This window comes from Salmo salar, chromosome ssa11 (genome assembly GCF_905237065.1).
Source record: "Salmo salar chromosome ssa11, Ssal_v3.1, whole genome shotgun sequence".
Classification (NCBI taxonomy): Eukaryota; Metazoa; Chordata; class Actinopteri; order Salmoniformes; family Salmonidae; genus Salmo; species Salmo salar.
Genome location: NC_059452.1, coordinates 11,059,481 through 11,075,244, shown reverse-complemented (window position 1 = coordinate 11,075,244; position 15,764 = coordinate 11,059,481). Strand labels below are relative to the sequence as shown.

At 41.7% G+C, this 15,764-nt stretch overlaps 1 protein-coding gene across 1 annotated transcript in view; it reads right to left on the bottom strand.

Annotated features, from left to right (window-relative positions):
• Positions 1-1,941: 1,941 nt before the first annotated feature.
• LOC106561988 (cadherin-11) overlaps positions 1,942-15,764 on the bottom strand; it is a 75,894-nt gene continuing 62,071 nt past the window's right edge. Inside the window, exons 6-12 of the mRNA XM_014126497.2 lie at positions 12,737-12,924; positions 9,790-10,043; positions 9,221-9,357; positions 8,480-8,601; positions 8,174-8,291; positions 4,041-4,292; positions 1,942-3,604 (exon numbers count right to left, since the gene is read on the bottom strand). Coding sequence (XP_013981972.1) covers positions 3,108-3,604; positions 4,041-4,292; positions 8,174-8,291; positions 8,480-8,601; positions 9,221-9,357; positions 9,790-10,043; positions 12,737-12,924 — 1,568 coding nt within the window. The 3' untranslated portion in view covers positions 1,942-3,107. The remainder of the gene's footprint in view (positions 3,605-4,040; positions 4,293-8,173; positions 8,292-8,479; positions 8,602-9,220; positions 9,358-9,789; positions 10,044-12,736; positions 12,925-15,764) is intronic.

Sequence of the window (15,764 nt, the reverse complement as noted above, 5' to 3'; positions counted from 1 at the left end):
CACAAACAAATGATTATTTGTGTTACACAGTGCTTTCAGAAAGTATTCACACCCCTTGACTTTTTACACATTTTGTTGTGTTACAAAGTGGGATAAACATTTATTTAATTGTCCTTTTTTGTCATCAATCTACGAAAAATTATAACATTTGTAAAACAAATATAGAAAATATAACACTCATATATTTTGATTTATTATGTTTTCAACCTCCTGAGTTAATACATGTTAGAAACACCTTTGACAGCAATTAGTCTTTCTGGATTTGTTTCTAAGAGCTTTGCACATCTGGACATTCCAATATTTGCAGATTATTATAAAAAAAAATCTTTAAGCTCTTTCAAGTTGGTTGTTGCACATTGTTTGACAGCCATTTTCAAGTCTTGCCATATATTTTCAAGACGATTTAAGTCAAAACTGTAACTAGGCCACTCAGAGACATTCTATATTGTCTTGGTAAGCAACTCCAGTGTATATTTGGCCTTGTGTTTTAGGTTATTGTCCTACTGACACTGTCTCCCAGTGTCTGTTGGAAAGCAGACAGAACCAGGTTTTCCTCTAGGATTTTGCCTTTGCTTAGCTCTAATCCATTTATTTTTATCATAAAAAACTACCTCATCCTTGCCATTGACAAGCATACCCATAAGATGATGCATCCACCACCATGCTTGAAAATATGAAGAGTGGTACTCAGTGATGTGTTGTGCTGGATTTGCCACAAACATAACACTTTGTATTCAGGACATGAAGTTCATTTCTTTGCCAGATGTATTGCATTCTTATTTTCGTGCCTTGTAAACAGGATGCATATTTTGGAATATTTTTATTCTGTATAGGCTTCCTTCTTTTCACTCTGTCAATTATATTATTATTGTGGAGTAACCACAATGTTGTTGCTCCATCCCTAGTTTTGACCTATCGCTACCATTAAACCTTCTAGTGACCTGGTGTATTGATACACCTATTGATACACCACCCAAAGTGTAATGAATAACTTCACCATGCTCAAAGGGATATTCAGTGTCTGCTTTTTTCTACCGATAGACATCCTTCTTTACGAGGCATTGGAAAACCTCTTCGTCTTTGTGGTTGAATCTGTGTTTGAAATTCACTGCTCAACTGAGGGACCTTACATATACGTGTATGTGTAAGGTACAAATATGAGGTAGTCATTCAAAAAAACATGTTAAACACTTTAAACATTTTTTTTTTTAACCCTAAACTTATTTAGGCTTGCCATAACAAAGGGGTTGAATACTTTTTGACTTAAGACATGAATACTTATTGACTCAAGACATTTCAGCTTTTCATTTTAATCAATTTGTAAACATTTCAAAAAACATAATTCCACTTTGACATTATGGGGTATTGTGTGTAGGCCAGTGACAAATAATCTAAATGTAATACATTTTAAATGTAGACTGTAACACAACAGAATGTGGAAAAAGTCAAAGGGTGTGAATACTTTCTGAAGGCACTATATATGAAATGTACTTATTAGACTGTTAGAATGTTGCTGTCAAAATGTCGCAAAGTGGGGTCCATCCAGGTCTGGCTTTTTTTTGTGTTAAAGTGCACATTGACCTTTAGCTGGGAAGCATCCCTTGGAGAGGTTGAATAAGTTCACTATGGAGCAACCCTGGGAGAGATACGTTCATCTCAGGAAATGGTCAATGTGAAAACTGACTGTTGGGTCCATACTAGTGAAAGGCTCTGTACATTAATGTGCAGTGTGTGTGTGGGCAGTGTGTGTGCATGTGTGTGCATGTTCATGGTGTCACTGGTTGTTCTGTGTCACAGTTTGCTACTGTATGTTGACCTCCGTTATTGCTCTAAGTCCTCCCAGCATCATCCAGTAGACACCGTTCAGTATCATAACATAGATCACCTCTAGGGAAAGAACAGATTGGTCTTTTGCTCTTACAGATTTATTAACATCATCAATAATTTTATAAAAAGCATTTATTTCAAAGTTTTTCGCTTCTTAGATTGAAGCACATAATAAAGCAACAGTACAATGCTCATAAAATATAAGTGTAATGCTGTAACATTTTCTTACATGTTGAAATACTGATATCTGCATGTGTACTAAAATAAGAACATTTTACAAATAGGTACCATAAATTCGACATAGAAATTAGGCATTATTCACTACGACAGGACAGATTGCTATTTTCTCAACGAGGGAGAAAAACATACGCCACAAACAAAGAAAATAAAAAATGAAAGAGAACAACAAAAAAAAATCATAGAAATCATAATAACATAATAAAAAAAAATGATTTACAAGAACCAATAGGCGCAAGTTTGATCCTCAAGAGACATATTTGCACATTGTACTGTACATACGTTATATGGACTTCAGCTTGCTTTAGGATATATTTTTCAAGTTGCAAAAAATGCACTGTGATGCAAGAAAGTCCATTACTTAAGGCGATTTTTGAGCTCACAGGTCTTTCCATGTGATTGATCATTGGTGAAATTGGGCTGAAATGGGGGATTTTTCTCTGGATTTGTGAAAAAACACTGTCTCTGTTTTTGTTGAATCCATCTTCCTCAGGAAGAGGGAGGTGCTACAGGAGCGACCAGTCTCAGTTTGCTGTTACTGTTTTCTCATAGGTTTTTCATTGATATAAGGCAACAATTTTCTCTTCTCCTTCGTGAGCTCATTCACAGTATCAACAATTACATGTCTCTCTGTGACCCACATTCCAACCCCAAACCGTAGTAACCTACAAAATGACTAAAAAAGTGAAATACCAAGTGTTATTTGATCTCTCACCACAAACATTAAGCATGTCTTCATTTTTCATACACACCAGTACATCCCACAGAGGTGATTTTTTGTTTTTGTTTAGTTTTTCAGTTTTTTATCTTTCGCTCTCTCTCGCTCTTTTGTCTCCACCTCCTCAATACCATCTGTCCTTCCTTACCAAACATCCCCAACAGGTATCTAGTATACTGCAAGTATACTTTACACGTACAAATAACAAAGTTTACTATAAATAAAAATGCTTGTGGTATACTTATAGTAAACTTCAAGCACCACACAAAGTCAGTGGAGGGTTGGAGAAAGGGCGCAAGGAGATGGTTGGGGAAATGGGTGAACGTTAAGAGTTGTCATCAGTGGAGTCTTTGGTGCCGTAAAGGTCGGCCAGCTTCTTGAAGCGCGGGCCCCAGCTTTGGAGGTAGTCGTAGTCTAGGTCTGAATCTGTGGTCACCGACTCCAGGGAGCTGAGGGATCCAGCGATGGAGCCCCGGCCCTCATAGCCATAGATCTGGATGGAGTCATAAGGCGGGGCCGTGGGGTCGCTGTCCGCGTCGTTAATGCGGGTCTTGATGAAATCATCCACGTCCACACTGTTGGCCACGGGGCCCCCGCCAGGCCTCATCGGGTACTGGAGCTCAGGCTTGATGTCCTTACGGGGTAGGAAGCCGTTGGCACCGTCAGGGTTCTGTAGTGTAGCAATGTCGAAGGCCTCTGTGTCCTCCTCTCCACCGCCTTCATCATCATAGGTGATGATATTCTCACGGATGTCTTCCTCCTCGAAGACGATGAGTGGCTCCTTCTTCTGACGACGCAGTGCCACAAACAGCACCACGATCGCTGCCATGAGAAACATATCAAATCAGCCAATCATGCAGAACCTCTAGCTCTTACAGCTCTTTTAAATACCTTTAGCATATCAAATTCCCTAATTAGCCACGCTTTGACAGATGTGGAAAAAAAAAATCACAGCTGCACATAATTTGGATTAAAAGTGCAAAAATATACAGTATGTTGAATTACAGGTGGTATGAATCTGTCAACATTTTTAAACAGTATTAATTGCAAGTTAAATAATCAATTGAGCCTGTGTAAATAATCAAAACGCACACTATTAATACTCTGTCAGGCATCTGCCCATAAATACTTAAAACTATTCTGAAAACATTAAGGACAAGCACCACTCAGGATGGTATAAAATATCAAACATGAGTTAAATATTAGATCAACAACAGATTGAATGCAAGTTGATGTTTTTTTTAGTGCTGATGCTCACCCAGGAGAATGACGATACAAGCGAGTATGGCAATGAGAGCTCCGGTGCTGAGGCCTGCAGGCAGGATGTAAGGCTCCACATTGCAGGACAGGATGGTGTCCTTACTGTCACAGCTGCACACTCGGATGGTCAGCGTGTTGGTGCTGCTCATGGGAGGGATGCCGTTGTCGTTGATCTCAATGGGAAGGAAGTAGACATCCTGGGTCATCCGGCTGAAGCCCCTCCGGGTCACATATATGCTGGCTGTGCTGTCTGTGGTGAACAAGAGGGGAGCAGAAGTAGAATAAGTACAGAGAAAAGAGGGTCCTGTAAAATGTCTCCTCTTGGGGGGGGGGTCTACCACTTTAAAGACGCAAAATATGTTTTATTGTGAAACAGACAAGAAATTTGAAAACTTGAGCGTGCATAATTATTCACCCCCCCATAGTCAATACTTTGTAGAGCCACCTTTTGTAGCATTTACAGCTGCAAGTCTCTTGGGGTATGTCTCTATAAGCTTGGCACATCTAGCCACTAGGATTTTTGCCCATTCTTCAAGGCAAAACTGCTTCAGCTCCTTCAAGTTGGATGGGTTACGCTGGTGTACAGCAATTTTTAAGTCATACCACAGATTCTAAATTGGATTGAGGTCTGGGCTTTGACTAGGCCATTCCAAGACACACAGGTGGATTTTATTTAAGTAATTATGTGACTTCTGAAGGTAATTGGTTGCACCAGATCTTATTTAGGGGCTTCATAGCAAAGGGGGTGAATACATATGCACGCAGCACTTTCTTTTCTTTTTTTTTTTTGAATTTTGAATTTCACTTCACCAATTTGGACTATTTTGTCTATGTTACATGTTACATGAAATCCAAATAAAAATCTATTTAAATTACAGGTTGTAATGCAACAAAATAGGAAAAACACCAAAGGGGATGAATACTTTTGCAAGGCACTGTATTCCAGGTACAGACTGTACAGACTGCTTAACACGATCATAGTTATAACCGAAGAGTTTTACTTAGCCAACGAGTTCATAAGGCAGACGTATAGCCGCGGGGAGGAAAAGCAATGAGCTGTGAATATCCAGATATTACATTATTGTAATATTGTGAACATTTATTAGCTTTTGGAAGTGCAATCAAAGCTCCAGTGGAGGTAGCTGTATTGGTTTTACTTGGGGCTGGGTGAGGGTGGAAGATGCCAAGTGCACTCTCCTGACACCGTGCAAGGTCGCACTCAGAACGGAGATGGAGTGAGTTCATTTAGGTGCTTGTGGCTTAGTCATTTTCCCTCCCTCTCTCACAGCGGTGTCCTCAGCCCGCTATAGCTTTTTCAGAAAAGCTATTGTGCATACAGAATGGAAGGGTGAATGGGCTCTATGAATCCGCCGCTATTCCTTATAGGTCGGCCTCATAGGTTATCATTGCCTTGGTAGAGTATCTCTTAAGGGTTGAAGTAGAACACAGTCTAAAGCCATGAGAACTTAAATATCCTATATGAACAAGGTAGTATGGCTGAAAGAAGCGCTTCATAAGAAGCTTCCAAGGAACATTTTCTTCTTAAAATTATACCTATTACGTGTTCTTACATCTGCAGTTATAAAAGAGTGCAAGAAAAAACGAAATAGCCCCTGCTGTCTCAGACAGACACGACAAAACTCTGAAAATCCAGAGAAAATACATTGATAAATGTAGATTGGAAAGCTGTCCATTTGAAAGGAGGCTTTGGCTCCAGATAAACCCAACAAATCAGAGTGTCTGTAATCTTTTCTGCTCATATTGTGGGCTTTTTGAAAAGACTGTTGAAAAGCACTCATTTTAACTCTCCCCCGGATTTTGTGTTAAATGCTTTACAACAAAGCTTTCTTAAGTGTCCAACGAGCTTTCTCTACCCTTAACCTTGTTCTGAACACTTCCAAAACAAAGGTCATGTGGTTTGGTAAGAAGAATGCCCCTCTTCCCACAGGTGTTATTACTACCTCTGAGGGTTTAGAGCTTGAGGTAGTCACCTCATACACGTACTTGGGAGTATGGCTAGACGGTGCACTATCCTTCTCTCAGCACATATCAAAGCTGCAGGCTAAAGCTAAATCTAGACTTAGTTTCCTCAATCGTAATCGCTCCTCTTTCACCCCAGATGCCAAACCAACCCTGATTCAGATGACCATCCTACCCATGCTAGATTACGGAGATGTTCTTTGCCATTCGGCCATCAGATTTGCCACCAATGCTCCTTATAGGACACATCACTGCACTCTATACTCCTCTGTAAACTGGTCATCTCTGTATACCCGTCGCAAGACCCACTGGTTGATGCTTATTTATAAAACCCTCTTAGGCCTCCCTCCCCCCTATCTGAGATATCTACTGCAGCCCTCATCCTCCACATACAACACCCTTTCTGTGAGTCATTCTGTTAAAGGTCCCCAAAGCACACACATCCCTGGGTCGCTCCTATTTTCAGTTCGCTGCAGCTAGCGACTGGAACGAGCTGCTACAAACACTCAAACTGGACAGTTTTATCTCAATCTCTTCATTCAAAGGCACTCTTACTGACAGTTGTGGTGGCTTTGCGTGATGTATTGTTGTCTCTACCTTCTTGCCCTTTGTGCTGTTGTCTGTTTATACCATGTTTTGTGCTGCTACCATGTTGTGTTGCTACGATGTTGTTGTCATGTTGTTTTGCTACCATGCTCTGTTGTCATGTGTTGCTGCCTTGCTATGTTGTTGTCTTAGGTCTCGCTTTATGTAGTGTTGTGTTGTCTCTCTTGTTGTGATGTGTGTTTTGTCCTATATTTATATTGTATTTATTCTTAGTCCCAGGCCCCCGTCCCCGCTGGAGACCTTTTGCCTTTTGGTAGACCATCATTGTAAATAAGAATTTGTTCTTAACTGACTTGCCTAGTTAAATGAAGGTAAAAAAATATATATTGAAAAAATGAAAGCAGATAAAACGGGTAGAGAGCCAGCCCTCGCCATGCTGGCTGCTGTATAGTCACTGCAGCACTGCTTGGAACAGTTTGATATGACTTTATCTGGGATAAAAATAAATAAAAAATCCCATTAAACTGCAATTAACACATTCATTCCCCCTCATTCATTCTCCTCCATCACAGAAGCAGATATGCTTGGAAGTGGCTTGTGATTACGGCACGGTCGGGAAGAGTATTAAAGCAATGGCTGACGATAAAAAAAAGAGCTTAAGTTTATAGAAGAAAATATTGATGGATGCATGTCATTAAGAGAAGTGTCATGTAATTGCGTGTTCAAAGATGGCAATGCTGACTGAACTACTCACAGCAGCTGTTGAATGTCTCCATCATAGTTATTACAATAGCTTTGTCACATGGTCCTGAGCAATCTCTATGGATATAAGCAAGTCTAATCAAGCATTTTTATGGAGTCAACACTCTGTGATTAACTTTTGCTTCTCATTATCTTAAATCCGAGAGTTTATCAACAAGGTTGATGAATGCTATTCCCATGATGAGTAATTCTCCTTTGATGAGAGATGGCATCCTCTGGGGATAAATACCTCTGTGCCACATCTGTTGAAATGGAATGTAACAGGTACTCTCTCTGACCAGCTCGCCTAACCAGCCGCTCCATCACAGTGACTGGCAGACTGGAAGGGGCTTTGAGCTTAAGGACAGCTGGGATGAGTCACCAGCCAGGCAGGCCCCCAAACACGGCAGGCAGAAGGAAAGGTGCTCTCTCTCTCTCTCACCTCTCCACCCCCGGGTGATCAGACAGAGTGTGATGTAGGGATAGCTAATGGAATCCCAAGCTCCGCAAACTGATCCAACAGGCTCAGTCCCCTACATGCAGCAGTTCACCGATGTAGAGGCTAGGACGCCAGAGAGACACCAGTAGGTGATTAATAAGGGAGGAGCTCTATGGGATCTAGCTTCAAATCCAACTTCAGTCTACAAAGATCTGCTGAATCACTTCCGATGCATACACAGTGCAAAGGCCATCTGGATGTAGAGAAACCTGAGTCGATGTAAAGAAGGAAAAAGACCCAGTGGTGTGTTCTATCTCACTGGCTGGAGTACTGGAGTGCCTACTAGCCACTATAAAGACAGTAAAAGTGTCCAAACAGAAGTCGCTCTTCTCATTGATGGAAATAGAATGTTTGAGCCCACCCACCTCTGTTGTCTTTCAGGGAGAAGTTGTGGTTGTTGACAGCCTCTGGGGCGATGCTGAAGTGGAAGTACTGTCGGTGGGCCATCTCATCCTTGTCCACCGCACTGACTGTCTCTATGAGCTGAGTTGAACAACACACAGAGGAGTTAATACAGACCGCGTTCACCAAACCACTGAACATATTCAATATATTCACTATAATATAAATATATTTTTGCACATGGTGGTTACTAGTATGCATAAAGATCTGTCTTTTCTAAATGTGACTTGGGAAAAAGTACAATGTACATTGTGAATGATTAGACTTACTTTGCCAGGGGAGGCATTTTCACACACAAGGATTTCGTTCTGTGTGGCAAACTCGGGGGCGTTGTCATTCACATCTTTGACTTTGATGTTGACACGTACTTTCGTATCTTGGTGATGTCCCCCTGTGCGGAATGACAAAAATGAATCACAAACAAGTTAGTGACTCAGTGCGCATACATGGGATTTGCCTGGCTAGAAAACAAAACCAGCTCCCTCTGAAATTCACTGCAAACACAATGAGAAGGACAGCACAGTATGAACATATTTATTGTATAAGAAATGATGCAGGTTGTTGAATGCTGGGAAATGATGCTGTCAGACAAGTCTCATGCATCATATAACAGAACTGCTTGATCTCTAAAGTTCCCGACACATTTTTTGATGCATCAAATTATCCCTGATAGGAGAGATGGACATATTTGAGACAGATATACTTCAAAACCAGACATAATCATGTGGAGTAGAATCACACAGACGGAGAACAGCAACTTAAAGATGTTTATTTCTGATTTCGGGGGGGGATGTGGATGTTTTGCAGTAGTCTCTAGCTACTCATTTCACTTTTTGAAAGGCACTTTGTGGTAATCTTCTCTTAAAAACATCTTGAGGGGTGGCGACTCTAGGACCACATAAGAGCCGGGTGGGAACACAACAGTTCCTGGATCGGGAGGCATGACGTCTCTGGTATTTCCAGCTACTCTCTAATTTGAAACCCGAGGTGGATGGTGGAGGGTGGCGTACCAATCTCAGTGGCGCTGACAGAGATGTTGTGCCAGGGTAGTGTCTCCCGGTCCAGCGGTCTGGTGGTCTTGATGATGCCATCCTCCAGGCCGACACTGAAGAATTGCTCCACGTCCGTGTAGCGTGGAATCATGTACCTGCAGTGAACAGTAATGATAAGTAAACACGTATTCAATTAGGGCCTGGTTCCTTAGATAAAACAAATGCCTAATTATTCTTGTGCTGTAGGAATGCATGTTTGCATTATTTGGAGGAATGTATTCAATGGAACAATGTTTATAGTTACAAAGAAACGGCATGTTCAATTAAATATTTGCTCCCGCAGAGCAGGAAATAATATAGACTATTTCTTTTGTTTACTGATTGAGTACGGCCCTGCACTATTTTATGTTGACGAGATGAGGCCTTTGAAACTGAAATCATCTACGTATCAACATAAAATTTGCAATTTAAAACAGAAAGGATGCATTATAACACTAGACTGGGACTGGGTTGGGTTGACAGCGGCGCTAAAAACAAACACAAATGAGTAACAGAGAGAGTGACAGAGAGTGTTCCAAGTAGTCTACCTGACAGGGTTGTTAGCCACGTCTGTATCTTTAGCGTGTACACGGCCCACCACGGTCCCATCAGGGGCATTCTCCTCTACCTCGAAGCTATAGCTAGTTTCCATGAAAGCAGGCGGCTCGTCTGCGTCCTCCACCATAACCTTAACCGTGGCTGTGTCTTTGTAGGGTCCCCAGGCGATGAAGCGGGGGTCCACGTGTGTATTGGATGCCTCTACTCTCAGGGTGTATGCCCTCTTAGTCTCAAAGTCCACAGGCTGGAAAGAAGGAGCAGAGTGGATTTAGTAATAATACATTCAAACTATATCATCATTAATATCATGGGACAAAAATGAGAAGGTTGTCTCAACGTAATTCTTTCTATAATACAATTACTGCATCATAAAAATGATTTACTGTAGCTGTACACTGCTATCTAGAACCTTAGAGGGTTCTTCGGTTGTCCCCATAGGAGAACCCTTCAAAGAACCCTTTTTGGTTGCAGGTAGAACCATTTTGGTTACAGGTAGAACCCTTTTAGGTTCTATGTAGAACCCTTTCTTTTGCAAAAGGGTTCTGCCTGGAACCAAAAAGGGTTCTACCTAGAACCAAAAATGGTTCTCCTACCGGGACAGCCGAAGAACCTATTTGGATGCCTTTTTTCTAAGGGGGTCAAATCAAATGTCAGTATGGAGTTGAGATGCTAGCTAGAGGGTGCTGTTGCAAAATAAGACAGTGGTTGTGGTCAACGTCAGCATGAGACAACACCAAGACGTTCTTTGCTCAGTCCTTGAACCTAAGATGACCCTTGTTTCAGTTTAATGCCTTATCTAAGTCATAGCCTCAATCACCACCAGTTCATTTAATTGCAAGAAAATGGAAAGACACTCCCAAATCAATTATGCACAAATATAGTTAATGGCCATTTAGTGTGAACAACCCTCATCCCTCTACACCCTGCCTCCTACTGCTTTCACACATCTGCCTGTTTTCTTATTACCCTGTCTCACTTGCACAAATTACCAAGTGAGACTTTAAAGTACCGACCGGAGTTGAGGGAGCGCCATACCAGGATGCACACACACAAACAAACACACACACTTTCTCTCTCTCTCTGCCTGTGTGGTGATTGATGTGAAGTTGTTTTCCTATCTCAGTTTTCTTTTTCCTTCAGTATTTTTTTGCATGTCTTTAATGAAGCTGTCAGTGGTAGGAACAGCCATGACCCAGTTCTCACTGACGTTGTCTCCTGAAGCTGTGGTCCCCTTGCTCTCTGTCTCACCCCCCCCTTTATCTCTCTCTCACCTCTCTTTCTCCCCCCTCTCCATTTCTTTCTGTCTCCCCCCCTGTCTCCCTATCTCTCTCTCTGTTCTTTTATTTTGGCACTTAATAATTTGCTGCTGAAACTAATCAGCGGTAGATAATATTCACAATAATGCCAGACTTCCTCTTAGCATTCAGCCTGCGCCTGGTAGCCCGTAGTTGAAACAGAATACTTGATTAAAACTCTGGCAATTCCGTCAGTAATTTCAACTTTAATTTTCAACATGCTTTGAAGAGCAAAAGGTGATGATTTCCCAAGAGGTGTATTGTGGAGGCATTATGTTATTGAGAAGAGCAGGGCTGCATCAAACTGATTGTTGTCGGCACGCTGTATTGTCCCCCCTCCCCCACCTCCACACACCACACCCAGCCTAATCAGCAGACAGAATGGTCTCATTTGGGGACCTGGGTCCTGGAATTTGAGATAGCCAAACACTGTTTGAGAATTACACCCCCCACCACCCTCTCTACTCAGCGTCAAACCATTATTTCCCCTGATTCAATTCTTCCACTTTCCCCAGATACAATTTCTATTATCCGGCGTTCAGACTTATTATTCTTGCACCTCTCTGTTATGGAAATGAGGGGGATATGCACTGAGCAGCGAAGTCTGATCCCACTTGGGTTCATGCGGCCATAGAGGAAGTTGTTTACATGCCCGTTTCCCGCATTTCAGTGGCCGCTGTCGTGGCTTACCTGATATAATCCCCAGCCATGATTAATAGAACAGCGCCCTTTTTCAGCACGTAGATGACACACTGGTACTCACAGTCCACAGAACTGCCAAAATTACCCAGCTTGCGTAAACCCTTGAGAATGCAAAGGCCTTCCTCTCTGAGTTGTGTTATTTTTGGAGAGGAGTAGAGAGGACCGTGAGTGAGATTGCTGCTGATCTCTGAGTGTGAGGGAGCCTGTGCTGTGAAAGACAGTTGAGGGATTTTAAATAATAAAGCGCCACCAGGTGGCAATGCTCCGTCTAGGCTGCTGCTGCTGCGTAGGGACTAGGGAGGGAAGCAGCGCCTCTCTCTCTCTCTCTCTCTCCCCTCTGGAGGCCCGGCTAAGCCTAACCATGGCAGGCAGGCAGCTCCAGGCGCAGTGGTGCCAGTGAGTACCTAGAGGCAGCCCAGGCATGGTGCAGTGCAAGGCTGACCTCTCCAGGTCGGTAAATGTTGGCATAATCCCAGCCCTGGAGCACAGCAGAGCTGCAGCTCCACGCTAGCAGCCGACCCACAGTCAGACTGCCTAGATGAGATTCCTCTCCCAGAGAACCAGCCATGGAAGTCAATGCTCGTAATAAGAAACTGAAGCGGTGTCATTGCAATCACAGAGTGGAACGGTGAAAAATCACTCTCTCGCCACTGCTCAGTGTGTGCTTCAGTCTCACACTTTCTTTCTCCCTCTCTTTCTCTCTCTACCAAACATAAATTGCACATAGCCAGCTTTACACGGTCAAACACGCACAGACACACACCGGTGTGTCAAGTAATGTCAAGTACTGATGCTAGCATTTTAGTTCTCAGAATGTTAGTGAAAGGGCAGTAGCAAAAAAGGCGATTCAATGCAGACGACCCTATGCACTGTCTCCCACATTCCCTTCATTCCTCCACAATGTTTATGGAATAGTAAATCGCCTTCACTCCCTTTTCACCTTTCTCAGTTTGATAACACCCTCACGGGTGTCAGTGTCGGTGGTAATCTCAAACACAGTCATCCCATCGCCCTCGATGAAACGATATGACACAAGTCCATTCTCGCCCAGATCTGGATCTTTAGCCTTCAGACGGCCCACCTCCTCACCCGAAACCTTGTCCTCTGAAACTGACATGGAGTATACACCTGTGGGCAGAAACAATAGAAACTGTTACAACTAAGAAAATATCATTCACACTTGTAGTCGATGCCTGATGCCTGGTTTGACTTACTCCGAGGTACAGAATAGCATTCACCCAACTTTTCACTACGTTCATGTAATCTCGTTTTAAATAAGCCCCTGCCTATCCTTGTCACTGTGGGAGCAGCTGTTTAATATACAGTTGAAGTCGGAAGTTTACATTACCCTTAGCCAAAGGCATTTATGCTCAGTTCCCGTCATTTATTCCTAGTAAAGATTCCCTGTCTTAGGTCAGTTAGGATCACCACTTTGTTTTAAGAATGTGAAATGTCAGAATAATAGAAGAGAGAATGATTTATTTCAGCTTTTATTTCTTTCATCACATTCTCAGTGGGTCAGAAGTTGATATACGCTCAATTAGTATTTGGTAGCATTGCCATTAAAATTGTTTAACTTGGGTCAAACGTATCAGGTAGCCTTCTACAAGCATCCCACAATAAGTTGGGTGAATTTTGGCCCATTCCTCCTGACAAAGCTGGTGTAACTGAGTCAGGTTTGTAGGCCTTGTTCGCACACGCTTTTTCAGTTCTGCCCACAAATTTTCTGTAGAATTGAGGTCAGGGCTTTGTGATGGCCACTCCAATACCTTGACTTTGTTGTCCATAAGCCATTTTACCACAACTTTGGAAGTATGCTTGGTGTCATTGTCCATTTGGAAGACCCACTTGCAACCAAACTTTAATTTCCTAACTGATGTCTTGAGATGTTGCTTCTATATATCCTCATAATCTTCTTACCTCATGATGCCATCTATTTTGTGAAGTGCACCAGTCCCTCCTACAAGCACCCCCACAACATGATGCTGCCACCCTCGTGCTTCACGGTTGGGATGGTGTTCTTCGACTTGCAAGCCTCCCCCTTTTTCCTCCAAACATAACGATGGTCATAAGGCCAAACAGTTATATATTTGTTTCATCAGACCAGAGGATATTTCTTAAAAAAGTACGATCTATGTCCCATGTGCAGTTGCAATCTGACTAGTCTGGCTTTTTTTATGGCGGTTTTGGAGCAGTGGCTTCTTCCTTGCTGAGCGTCCTTTCAGGTTATGTTGACATAGGACTCGTTTTACTGTGGATATAGATACTTTTGTACCGGTTTCCTCCAGCATCTTCACAAGGTCCTTTGCTGTTGTTCTGGGATTGATTTGCACTTTTTGCACCAAAGTACGTTCATCTCTAGGAGACAGAACGTGTCTCCTTCCTGAGCGGTATGACGGCTGCATGGTCCCATGGTGTTTATACTTGTGTACTATTGTTTGTACAGATGAACGTGGTACCTTCAGGCGTTTGGAAATTGCTCCCAAGGATGAACCAGACTTGTGGAGGTCTACACATTTTTTCAGAGGTCTTGGCTGATTTCTTTTTATTTTCCCATGATGTCAAGCAAAGAGGCACTGAGTTTGAAGGTGGGCCTTGAAGTACATCCACAGGTACACCTCCAATTGACTCAAATTATGTCAATTAGCCTATCAGAAGCTTCTAAAGCCATGACATCATTTTCTGGAGTTTTCCAAGCTGTTTGAAGGCACAGTCAACTTAGTGTATGTAAACTTCTGACCCACTAGAAATGTTATACAGTGAATTATAAGTGAAATAATCTGTCTGTAAACAATTGTTGGAAAAATGACTTGTGTCATGCACAAAGTAGATGTCCTAACCGACTTGCCAAAACTATAGTTTGTTAACAAGAAATTTGTGGAGTGGTTGAAAAATGAGTTTTAATGACTCCAACCTAAGTGTATGTAAACTTCCGACTTCAACTGTAGCTAGATACATGCAGCGACTATACATAGCTAGGTACTAGTAAAGAGGCTCCTAGTCTTCACCCAGTAGCTCAGATTCTCACTGGTCGATTCCCTTCTCTTGCATGTCTTTAATTCTGACTCTTCCTGTATTAGGCTATAGGCTTGTGTAATGTATGTTTGAAGAAATTGAAGTTGTAAAAGCCAATTATTGTTATTATATACCTTATTCTTGTAATATTTTATAATTACAGTTCAATTTTGATGACAATACCCCTGGGAGTAATGTTGTATATACTGTTATGGTTATGATAGCATGATGTAACTTGCACTTTGTGTTCAGGTTTGATTGAGACAATGTACTCCCCTAAATGTATTCTTTCAATAAAGTTTTTTAAATTAATATTATATCAGTTGTGTATGTCTTTCCTCATAAAATGTAAGACTAAATGCCATTTGTAATATATTTTGGTGCATATACAGTGAGCTCCAAAAGTATTGAGACAGGGAAAATGTTTTGTTCATAACACTTATGATTGACATTTGTTTGGTAAAAGCAGTAGGATAAATGCACATGTAGGTAGAGCCCATTCTCACTTTTTTTCCCTCCTTTTCTTTTAAGAGCTTTGTCACAGTGGACCAGTCAAAATACAAAGTGCTGGAGTACAGAGTCAAAACAACAAAAACATTTTCACTGTCCCAATACTTTTGGTGCTCACTGTATGTGTTTAAAATACTATCCAGATAAGAAAGTGTCTGGTAAAGAACATTCCATAGAATTCTAGAAAAATACCACTGTTTACTAAAAAGGCTGTAACTCATTCACTGTAAAAGGTATTACTATTCCGATTTCAGATTATCAATCCGTTATAAAATACAGAACACTAATGCTATAAGATTTTCTCTGTTTTCAATGGCAGTTGTTTGGGGAAAAAAGCATGTAAGATACATATTTTCACAGGTGTTTGTTCTTGACTGATTGCCAGTTGATTGATGTGGTGCTATCACATGTCATATCAGTTGAAAGGGCTGTTTCTCAGCTTT